This window comes from Geotrypetes seraphini, chromosome 9 (genome assembly GCF_902459505.1).
Source record: "Geotrypetes seraphini chromosome 9, aGeoSer1.1, whole genome shotgun sequence".
NCBI classification, from domain to species: domain Eukaryota; kingdom Metazoa; phylum Chordata; class Amphibia; order Gymnophiona; family Dermophiidae; genus Geotrypetes; species Geotrypetes seraphini.
Window position 1 is genome coordinate 111,831,253 of NC_047092.1, and position 12,296 is coordinate 111,843,548.

At 46.1% G+C, this 12,296-nt stretch overlaps 1 protein-coding gene across 9 annotated transcripts in view; it reads left to right on the forward strand.

Annotated features, from left to right (window-relative positions):
* Window positions 1-12,296, forward strand: part of STK25 (serine/threonine kinase 25) — a 407,778-nt gene that overhangs the window by 155,363 nt on the left and 240,119 nt on the right. For 8 of the 9 annotated variants that reach the window (XM_033957946.1, XM_033957945.1, XM_033957950.1 and 5 more), the window contains one exon: window positions 11,731-11,888. In XM_033957946.1, the coding sequence (XP_033813837.1) occupies window positions 11,731-11,888 (158 nt within the window). The remainder of the gene's footprint in view (window positions 1-11,730; window positions 11,889-12,296) is intronic. The other variant, XM_033957944.1, reaches the window with a different exon arrangement.

Here is a 12,296-nt window from a genome sequence, read left to right on the forward strand (position 1 = left end):
CAAGTGGGGTCAAAGCTGCAAATGTACAGCAGAGTTTGTGTGCATATGTTTGCTTGCTCAGGCTGGTCTAGAGAAAGGTTTACTAGGAAAGACAGAGGCGATTGTTGATATTAAGGCCAGTTTTAGGGAGCAGCAAGCAGTATAATTGCTAGATCTGCTTGGCAAAACTACATAAATGCAGCTTCCCTTGAGATACTATTAAAAAGATGTGAACTAAATACAAAAGAAAAGAAAAAACACACTATTGAATAGATGTGGGGCATCTGGTGCTGACTGGGAGTGGCCTAGTGGTTGGAGCTGCTGCCTAAGCACCTACATAGAAACATAGCAGATAAAGGCCAAATGGCTCATTTAGTCTGCCAATCTGCAACATCCACTATCTCCTCTTCTCCCTAAGAGATCCCATGTGCCTATTAGAGGTTCAACCCTAGCACCGCTCCTTGTGACCCTGGACAAGTCCCTTAACTTTTGCCCCAGCTACCATAGTTAGATTGTGAGCCCACTGGGACAATATTTAGTGTCTGCTAAAAACAACTCAAAACAACCCCTGCAAAGTGCTCTAAACTTCAACAAAAGGGTGGTATATCATATGCCAATAATCATAAACTACAGTACTTTCTATTGCACTGTGTCTAGTGGTCTTGAATCGTAGGATCTTGTATCTGAACCCATAAGTTGCTTGCAGAAAACTGTCAATCGTGTTTTCAACTTATCTCCTTTTCCAGGGAGCAGCTCCTGTCCCCTCAGTTTGTTTTCTGCAAGCAAGTTGCTCAGAACTGTTTCTGATCTGCTCTGCGGTTTTTATTATTTTCTCTCACCTTGGCAAGGCTGGGATCCAAGTGCATCCGTACTTGGACGATTGGCTCATCAGAGCTTCATCCAAGGAGGAAGGTGAACAAGCAGTTTCAAGAGTGGTACAACTCCTCCAAGGTTTGGGATAGATCGTCACCTTCAGGAAGAGCCAACTGGAGCCAACTGTGTCTGGAATACATGGGAGTCTTGTTCAACATGGCTTTGGGCTGGATCTTTCTTCCAGAGCCATGCAGACAGATTTTAGATCTGCTCCAGAGGCCGTCTCCCATGGTGTGACACTACCTGCAAGTCTTGGGGTCAATGATAGCAGTCATAGAGAGAGTCCCTTGGGCAAGAGCACACATGAGATTTCTCCAAGACTCTTTCCTCTTTCACTGGTCTTCTCTGATGGACTTACTTCAGCAATCACTTCCATGGTTACTGGTAGAGAGCAGCATGCAGTGCTGGCTGCCTTCTCCAGGGGGCATGCTTCTTCACATTTCCTCCTGGCAGATATTAACAACCGATGCCAGCCTTTATGTTAAGGGGGATCATTACAGCAGTCACCCAGTGCAGAGTAGTTGGACACTGGCTCAACAGAAGTGGTCCATAAATCACCTGGAACTCTGAGCCATTCAAGTAGTGCTTCAGACACTGAAGAAGTCTCTGGAAGGCAAGATAATCGGAGTCTTCTTGGACAATGCAACAGCAGTGACATATATCAACAGGCAAGGAGACACCAGGAGCTCTCTGTTGCGCCTAGAAGTTCTACTCCTTTTCCAGTGGGCAGAAGCTCATCTGCAGGCTCTTTCAGCAGCGCATGTAGTAGAAATAGAAAACATGCAGGCTGACTTTTTCAGTCAGCAGAAACTTGACCCTGGGGAAAGGTCGCTATCCTGTGCATTCAACACCATAGTTTGGCAATGGGGGCTCCACAGATGGATCTAATGGCTTTGGCAGTAAACACAAAGATGACTTGCTTCTACAGCCAGAGACACAAGCCCGGAAGTGAGTGGTTGTATGCATTGGTCCAACCGTGGCCAGAGAAAGAACTCTTATGTGTGTTCCCCCCTTGGCCCATTCTTGGACAAGTCATTTGCAGGGTTGAGAGGCAGTCGGGGTTGGTAGTCTTAGTGGTACCTGATTGGCCCCATAGGCTGCATTATGTGGACCTAGTCAGCTTCCAGAAGGCTGATGGCCTCAGGTTTCCTGTTCAGTGGACCTTATCAATCAGGGTACAGTTTTTATCGAGAATCCAGAACATTTTGGGCTTATGGCATGGCTCTTGAGTGAGCAAACCTGATGAGCAAGGGATATTCGGATGTGATAGTCACCACTTTGCTTAGAGCTAAGCAGCAATCTATGGTAGCCTATGCTAAGTTTCAAGTTTTATTAGGATTTTATATACCGCCTATCAAGGTTATCTAAGTGGTTTTACAATCAGGTACTCAAGCATTTTCTCTATCTGTCCCGGTGGTCTCACAATCTAGCTAATGTACCTGGGGCTATGGAAGTCTTTTCAGCACTGGTGCGCTATGGAGGAAGTTGATCCCTTTTGAACTCCAGTTTCAGAAGTCTTGATCTTTCTGCAGGAGAGACTTCAGAAGGGCCTGTTGGTCAGTTCACTTAAAATGCAGATAGCAGGCCTTTACTTTTTCCATACATGAGAGAACAGAGGCTCCCTGACTTCTCACTCAGATGGTATCCGGTAAAGGACTCTCTTCGGTTACGCCCTCCAGTTCGACCCATCCCTTCCTGGAATCTTAACACTGTATTGCAGGGTCTCGGCAGATCTGCATATGAGCCCTTGCAGAGTGCTTCCCTTCTGGATCTTACCATCAAGACGGTATTCTTAGTGTTGATTACATCTGTAAGTTGAATTTCCAAGTTGCAAGCTCTTTCCTGCAGGGAGCCATTCATCAAGATTATGGAAGCAGTGATGTCCTTATGCACGGTTCTGTCCTTCTTACCTAAGGTTGTCTTGGGCTTCCACATTAATCAGGAATTCTGTCTGCCTGCCTTCTCTTCTATGCGATCAAAGAAAAATGACATAAGGGAGGAGCCAGCGCGGCATACGCGGCTGAGTAGAGCAGCAGAGAGGAGAAGAGCAGCGTCGGGTTCCCTTGTTCTGGCCAAGGAGAGGAGCAGCGTCGGGCCGAACACAACAGGGGAAGCGGCAAGGAAGGAAGCAGAAGGCACGGGAAGCGGCGAGAGTTCGCACCGCCCACCCCACCCCGTCAGAGGCAGCGCCGGACTCCCCCTTGAAAGGGGAGGAGCCAGCTTGACACACGCGGCTGAGTAGAGCAGCAGAGAGGAGAAGAGCAGCATCGGGTTCCCTTGTTCTGGCCAAGGAGAGGAGCAGCGTCGGGCTGAACACAGCAGGGGAAGCGGCAAGGAAGGAAGCAGAAGGCACGGGGAAGCGGCGAGAGTTCACTCCGCCCACCCCACCACGTCAGAGGCAGCACCGGACTCCCCCTTGAAAGGGGAGGAGCCTTAGCGAGAGCGCCTTTGCGAAGGGCCTCAAGAAGGGCAAAGTTACTACATCCAAAAACACCAAGGAAAGACTGAAAGGTAAGGAAGAAGCAGGCGCAGAAGGAACAAACACACACAAGCAAAAGTAGGGAAAGGTAGAGCAAAGGCAGCACACACAAGAAGAAGGCAGCACGCACAGGAAGAAGATAGAGCAAAGGCAGCACACAACAAGAAGGCAGCACACATAAGAATAAAAGGCAGCACACACAAGAAGGCAGGAAGCAGGCGCAGAAGGAACACGTAATCTTAACTGTTATCTTAAAGCAGGAACGACAATGGAAGCAGAGGGGAACCAGAAGATGAGCTTTCCAGTGTTCTGCACAGACTGTCATATGTATGACTACCTCGCCTCGGGGAGACAGTCATATGTATGCGGTTGGTGTCAGGAGCTGAAAAGCTTGAAGAAGGAAGTCAAGCGACTAGAGGACAAGATACAGGAGCTAGAAGAACTCTACACCATGGAGGACCCAGTCAAGACAGCTGAAGACTTCATGAGTGAGAGACACATCGAGGAGGAAGTCAGGGAACTCGAGAAATTCATTGAGGAAGCTTACAGGAGGAGGGTGAAAGAGGATAAACTTCAGATGAAAGATGAAGTTATACCAACACGGAAGGGAGAACAAGAAGCAGATGACCTCAAAGAAGACACCCACAGAGGAATACTGCACGAGGGGGAGGAATTGGCTAGTCGATGCTCAGAAGAAGAAGAAAGAGCGAAGCACACCGAGGACATTGACCTGAGACCGAAGCAAAAATTGAAGAAGGGAAAGTCAGCAATCCTAGTGGGAGACTTGATCCTCAGGCATAGCAGGAGGGAGAGAGGATCAACTGGTGACCTGCCTCCCAGGAGCAAGAACCAAGGACATCGTGGACAAAATTGGGAAGATCCTGGAAGGAGCGGAGATGGAAGAGACCGCAGTAATGATCCACATCAGGACGAATTATGTCAGCAGGAGAGACTACAGAAGAAGCACGCTGATAGAACAGTTTAAGATTCTGGGAAGGAAGCTGAAGATGAGGACCCAGAAGATAGCATTCTCAGAGATCCTACCGGAACTGAGGGCAGATGTGAAAAGGCAGGAGGAACTACAATCAATAAATGTGTGGATGAGGAAATGGTGTGAGGAAGAAGGATTCCACTTCGTGAGGAACTGGACAACGTTCTGGGGCAAGAGCAAGCTCTACAGGAGAGATGGACTGCACCTGAGCGCGGTGGGAACAAGGCTTCTATCAAATAACGTTAAGAGAGGAATAGAACAGGCTTTAAACTAAGAAGAATGGGAAAGCCGATAGTTGACCAAGCGTCGACAATTCGGAAGAAGGTATCCCGTGAAGATACTGAGAGGGAAAAAGGCTGGGAAGAAACAAGGGACAATTTACAGGAGTCAACTAACCCAGAAAAGGAGGTTAAAATGATTGCAGCAAAGGAGAAGAAACTAAAGACCGAAGCACAGGGAAAGGAAAGAAGGACAACAAGATACCATGATCTAAATTGCATATATACTAATGCAAGGAGCCTAAGAAACAAAATGGGGGAACTAGAAGCTGTGGCCGAAGCAGAAAACATAGACATCATTGGAATCTCTGAAACATGGTGGAATGAGGAAAATAAATGGGATACAGCACTGCCGGGGTACAAGCTCTATCGCCAGGACAGGTCAGGACAAAAAGGAGGTGGAATAGCCCTATACATAAAAGAAAGCATACAGTCGACAAGAATGGACACAGCAGAGACGACCAACAAGCTGGAATCTTTATGGGTTAAAATACCGGGAAGGAAAGGGCCTGAAATAAAGATGGGCCTATATTATTGTCCACCCGGGCAAACCGGAGATATCGATGAGGAAATGGAAGCCGAGATGAAGCGAGAATGCAAAAGTGGCAACACGGTTATTATGGGAGACTTCAACTACCCCGGGATAGACTGGAGTCTTGGAAGCTCAAAATGCGCTAGGGAGACAGAATTCCTGGAGTCTACACAAGATTGCTTCATGGAGCAGCTTGTTAGAGAACCAACGAGAGGGAATGCCACCCTGGATCTAATCCTAAATGGGTTAAGGGGACCTGCAAAGGAAGTAAAAGTAGTGGGACCGTTGGGAAACAGCGATCATAATATAATCAAGTTCAAGGTTGAGGTAGGAGTACCGAAAGGAAAGAGAACCATAGCGTCAACTTTTAACTTCAGGAAAGGAAACTACGAAGCAATGAGGGAAATGGTAAGGAAGAAACTTAAGAACACTTCCAAAAAATGGCAAACGGTAAATCATGCCTGGTCTTTCTTCAAGGACATGGTGAGCGAGGCGCAAAATCTGTATATCCCCAGATTCAGAAAGGGGTGCAAAGAGGGTCGAACAAAAGACCCAGCGTGGATAACCAAAATAGTAAAGGAAGTGATAAGCAATAAGAAAAATTCATTCAAGAAATGGAAAAAGGACAAAACTGAGGGGAACTGGAAAGAGCACAGGAAGTATCAAAAAGAATGTCACCGTGTGGTTCGAAAAGCCAAAAGGGAATATGAAGAGAGGCTAGCAAGGGAAGCAAGAAATTTCAAACCGTTCTTTAGATATGTTAAAGGGAAGCAGCCGGCTAGAGAGGAGGTGGGGCCGCTGGACGACGGAGACAGGAAGGGAGTGGTGAAGGAGGAGAAGGTAGTGGCAGAAAGGCTTAACATGTTCTTCTCATCTGTATTTACAAACGAGGACACGTCCAACATACTGGAACCTGAGCAATTCTTCAATGGAAGTCAAGCAGAAAAATTAACATCTATGGAAGTGAGCCTTGAGGATGTGCGCAGGCAGATAGAAAAACTAAAAACTGACAAATCCCCGGGTCCGGACGGCATACATCCAAGGGTTCTGAAAGAATTAAAGGAGGAGATAGCGGAACTACTGCAGCAAATTTGCAACTTATCTCTGAAAACAGGCGTGATCCCGGAGGATTGGAAGATAGCCAATGTTACGCCCATCTTTAAAAAGGGATCAAGAGGTGACCCGGGAAACTACAGGCCGGTGAGCCTGACCTCGGTTCTGGGGAAAATGGCAGAAGCACTGATAAAAGAAAATATCGATGAACATTTTGAAAGAAACGAACTTCTGATAACCAGCCAACATGGTTTTTGCAAGGGGAGATCGTGCCTAACGAACTTATTGCACTTCTTCGAAGGGATTAACAAATGGATGGACAAAGGAGACCCCATAGACATCGTATATCTAGATTTCCAAAAATCCTTTGACAAGGTGCCCCATGAATGTCTACTCCGGAAACTGAAGAACCATGGGGTGGAAGGAGACGAACATAGATGGATCAGAAACTGGTTGGAGGGTAGAAAACAGAGGGTAGGAGTGAAGGGCCACTACTTGGACTGGAGGAGGGTCACGAGTGGTGTCCCGCAGGGCTCGGTTCTCGGGCCACTGCTATTTAATATATTCATAAATGATCTAGAAACAGGGACGAAGTGTGAGATAATAAAATTTGCAGATGACACCAAACTATTTAGTGGAGCTCGGACTAAAGAGGACTGTGAAGAATTGCAAAGGGACTTGAACAAACTAGGGGAATGGGAGACAAGATGGCAGATGAAGTTCAGTGTTGAGAAATGTAAAGGATTACATGTGGGAAGCAGAAACCCGAGGTACAACTATACGATGTGAGGGATATTATTGAATAAGAGTACCCAGGAAAGGGACTTGGGGGTAATGATGGATATGACAATGAAGCCGACGGCACAGTGCGCAGCGGCCGCTAAGAGAGCGAATAGAATGCTAGGTGTAATCAAGAAGGGTATTACAGCCAGAAAGAAAGAAGTTATCCTGCCATTGTATCGGGCGATGGTGCGCCCACATTTGGAGTACTGCGTACAATATTGGTCGCCGTACCTTAAGAAGGATATGGCGTTACTCGAGAGGGTTCAGAAGACAGCGACATGTCTGATAAAAGATATGGAAAATCTGTCATACGCTGAGAGATTGGAGAAACTGGGTCTCTTTTCCCTAGAGAAGAAGAGACTTACAAGATCATGAAGGGCATAGAGAGAGTAGAGAGGGACAGATTCTTCAAACTTTTGAAAAATAAAAGAACAAGAGGGCACTCGAAAAAGCTGATAGGGGATAGATTCAGAACGAATGCTAGGAAGTTCTTTTTTACCCAACGTGTGGTGGACACCTGGAATGCGCTTCCAGAGGACGTAATAGGGCAGAGTACGGTACTGGGGTTTAAGAAAGGATTGGACAATTTCCTACTGGAAAATGGGATAGAGGGGTATAGATAGAGGATTACTGCACAGGTCCTGGACCTGTTGGGCTGCCGCGTGAGTGGACTGCTGGGCGCGATGGACCTGAGGTCTGACCCAGCAGAGGCATTGCTTATGTTCTTATGTTATGTTCTTATTGGATGTCAAGCATGCTCTCCTCCGGTACCTCGAAGCTACCAATGAGTTTGACATACCAATGAGTATGACAACAGAACAAATTAGGACTGTTAGTGTATGTGGAGGGCTGGTGAGTTGTGCTGAGACCCTGCTTTTATACAGTATTGTTTTCTTTCTGGAGCCACATAAATTAGATGGAGGTTGTTTCCCTTTCCATTTTTATTATCTTTGTTCTGACCAGTCATGTGTAATGTGCCATTTATTATCTCTTTGTTCTGACCAGTCATGCAAAAAAGGGATGCTGGCCTCTAAAGCCTCAGTTTCCAGATAGATCAAGATGGCCATTTCCTTCATGTATGTGGGCTGCGGTAAGCAGCTTTCAATCTCATTGAAAGTTCACCAGAGGAGCTGCTATCTCTTGGACAGAGACTAGGGCTGTCTTGCCCAAGGAGATCTGTAGAGCAGCTACATGTTCTACCCGCCATACTTTTACCAGGTTCTACAGGGTGGATGTAGCAGCCAGGAAAGACACCACTTTTGGAACCTCTGTCTGAAAGGCAGGCTCAGCGGGCCCACCCTAGATTCTGGGGACTGCTTTGGTACATCCCTATGGTTAAGACCTCTAGACACATTGCACTAGAAAGAAAAAGTAGGTTCTTACCTCTAATCTTCTTTCTTGTAGATGTGTCTAGTGGTCCTGAAGCCCCACCCTGTATGTGGGCTTCACCTGCCTTTTGGGGGACCTCTCATATACTGACAGACTGAAAAAGCTGGGGCTTTTCTCCCTGGAAAAGCGACGACTCAGGGGAGACACCTTCAAGATCATGAAGGGCATAGAAAAAGTGGACAGGGACAGATTTTTCAAACTAAGGGAAACCACAAGTACAAGGGGGCACTCAGAGAAATTGAAAGGGGAAAGGTTTAGAACAAACGCCAGGCAGTTCTTTTTCACCCAGAGGGTGGTGGATACATGGAACGCGCTGCCGGATGATGTGATAGGCAGAAGCACGCTACAGGGCTTCAAAGAAGGTCTGGACAGGTACCTGGAGGACAAAGGGATTGAGGGGTACAGATAGGAGTAGAGGTAAGAACAGGATTAGAGGTAAATTATAAAATTAGTCAGAGACCACTGTTCAGGCAGTGGGCCTGATGGGCCGCCGTGGGAGTGGACCGCTGGGCAAGATGGACCTCTGGTCTGCCTCAGCGGAGGCAGCTTCTTATGTTCTTAATTAGTTCGGTGCTGGAAAAATTTGTCTTTCAGGAGAGCAAAGAGAAAAAAAGGGAGAGCACGCCAGACAGTGTATAGTCTGCTTCAGGTTTCTGCTAGATAGTGGGACATACAAGTAGCTATGAGCTCTATATAAACTTAGTATTGGTTGGACATGTTTTTGTATCTGTTTTTAAAGCAGCAGTTTGAAGGTTATAATGTGTATTGCTAATGTTTTTACAGAGCAGAATAAAATTGTACTGTCAGGTATTCCTCCCTGTTTCCCTCTTTCTAATTACCATATTTTTCACTCCATAAGACGGACTTTTTTTTCTACCCAAAAGTGGGTGGAAATCTCGGTGTGTCTTATGAAATGAAGGTACAAATTTTGTTACCCTCCTCTCCTTATCATTGTAAAACCCACCCGCCGCCGCACTACCTTTCTAAACCCACCCACCCGCTGCCACCGCACCTTCTTTTAAACCCACCCACCTGCCCGCTACACCACATTTTTTTTTTACCCCCCCCGGTCCATCTGTCCATCTATCTGCCATCGACATTCCCCCCGTTTTACCTGGTGGTCCAGCGTCCAGCCAGTGGCAAAACAAATCAGCACGGCCATCAGGAGCAAGCTTTATGCTCTCCCACTCAGCCCCGCATTGCTTTCCGAATGGCTGCCGTAGGTTCTCGCAGGCCTCGTGAGAACCTATGGCAGCCATTCGGAAAGCAGTGCGAGGCCAAGCGGGAGAGTATAAAGCTTGCTCCTGATGGCCGCGCTGCTGATTTGTTTCGCCGCTGGCTGGGAAATAAGGAGCCCAGAAGAACGAAGGCTGCCATGGCAGGCAGGAAGGGAGCGAAACCGGCTGGAGCTGATGGCAGAATTTAAAAAGGTACGGGGGGCTGGCCTGGGGCTGGATGGATGGTTTGGAGGTGGCTGGCCTGGGGCTGACTGGCTGGTTGGCCTGGGGCTGGTGGGTTGGCTTGGGGTGGGCAGGCTGGCTTGGTGCTGCCTACCATTAGATGTGCCCTGTATCCTGTCCCCCCCTCTAGTGGTAGGCCAGTACAGGGTACACCATTTGGTTCAGAATTTTCTTTTCTTGGTTTTTCCTCCTCTAAAGGTGGGTGCGTCTTATGGTCAGGTGTATCTTATGGAGTGAAAAATACAGTATGTATTTCATTACAGTGCTCCTTGATTGCTTTGTACAAACTGAGAGGGCAGAAGCAGCTCCCTGGGAAGTAGATGGAGTTGAAAACATGACTGATAGTTTTCTGCAAGCAACTTGTGGGTTCAAATACAAGACCCTACAGTTCAGGACCAGTGAATACATCTACAAGGAAGAAGATTATTGAGGTAAGTTCCCTTCGCCTAAACACTGCCCTCTCAAAAGATTCCTGGATAGAACTTTTGCCTTCCAAGCAGCCAAGTCGAACCCATGGCTAGCTCAGATGATACTCGAGGCCCCCACTTACCTATCATTCAGAAAACTACTAAAAACGTACCTTTTCAGCAAACACGACCCTTAACAACCCATTCACCTCACATGACACTTACCCCACCGCTGCCCCCTTCCTCCTTCACCAGTCCCTCCCTCCCCCACTCTCTACCTCCCCTACCTAGCTCGGTCAAACCTGCAATTTCTGTAATATTGAAGTAAACCTGCCCTCTTTGCAGACAGTTAAGAATCGCTGTAACTTCACGGCTGACTGCGGCAAATCACTGTAATTTATCGTAATTCAGCCTGCAATTTTCTGTCAAAAATTCTTCTAATTATGCTGTAAATCTGCTTCTAATTTTGTAAACCTACTTCTAATTTTGTTGTAAATCTGCTACTCAATGCTGTAAATCTGCTTCTAATTTTGTAAACCTACCTCTAATTTTGTTGTAAATCTGCTATTCAATGCAGATCATTTGCTAATTGATGTAAACCGCCTAGAACTCACTGGGTATGGCGGTATATAAGAATAATAATAATAATAATAATAATACTTTTTCTTTAGTTTTCTGCTGTGGGAGTTTGTAGTATTGTGGACCCTGAAAGGGACTATGTAAGGCTTAGACCCCCAGCTGAAAACATATATAGTGAAATATAGACATAAAGAATATTGCTCTGCTAATTCAGCTAAGATTTGCCATGGCTAGCTATGTTAAAAGCTTGCACTCTACTCCCTGAGGGGCACTGAACTTGCATGTCAACGCAGAACTAAACAACCATGTGTATATGATACACAGAGGGTAACTTTAGTGCACTTTCCCTGACAGAATAAAGGTTCTAGCCTGCTGGATGGTCTAAACACTGATCCAGTCCCTGCCAGAAGGTAAAAGGTTTGGTAACATAATTCTGACTATGTGATTTATTTATGTAGAATGATTTGTTATGGTGACATAATTCTGACTTTGTGATTTATTTGTGTAATGTGGTTTGTTTGCGTAATGTACCTTTTACCTACTAACCATATGACCTGCATCCTGTGCACTTTGAGCTGTAACATATGTAACCTATACCAATGATTTGACCTTTGCTTGTTATTTTGCTTTCAACTTTTCAAAAAAAGGCACCAGTTCCTTGGTCTAGGGTGAGACATTCTTGATGAATCCACTTTAGGCATCGGATAGAAATCTCCCTGAAGCTTCAGTTACTTTATATTGTATGATCCGTGTTGTGTGTACCTGGTGTCTTTGCTCTCTCCCGTCACACCTCAGTCCAATTCCCCTGCTAAGACAAGGGGGTTGCTGCCTGTGTAAGTGGATTTTTCTGGACAACAGTATAACTTTGGCCCTGCTTTGTGGGTCAATTGCTGATTTGGTTTTGCTTTTTTCTTTTATTGTGGGTAGCTGCAAACGTGCTCCTGTCAGAACAAGGAGAAGTGAAATTGGCTGATTTTGGGGTAGCAGGGCAACTGACAGACACCCAGATCAAGAGGAACACCTTCGTGGGGACACCCTTTTGGATGGCACCAGAGGTCATTAAACAGTCTGCCTATGACTTTAAGGTTTGTTTGTTTGGTGAAAGACCTTGTTAGAGGTCCTGATACTAGCTAATCTGCTCTGTCTTCAATAGCTCTATTGTTCCAGGAGATCAAAAAAAGACAATCTTTCAGTTCACTTGTCTGTGCTACATTCTTGCTTTAAATATATCTGTTTTATCAGAACCCCAAACAGGTGTAAGTCCATTCTTTAGCTGGTTTTATCTTCCTGACAAGTTTCAGTGTGACACCCAGGTGGGGCTCCGAAGAATCACTCTTCAGCTCTGTGCTATATTTGTTACAAGGTCTGTATTCAGCAGGATGGCCAATACATAACGTTATATGGATATTTTATCCATTTAACCTTATGTGGACTTTTCAGCCAGATTGTGTTCTGGCCTGAATTGTGAAAATGCCAGCATAACTTTAAAAAGA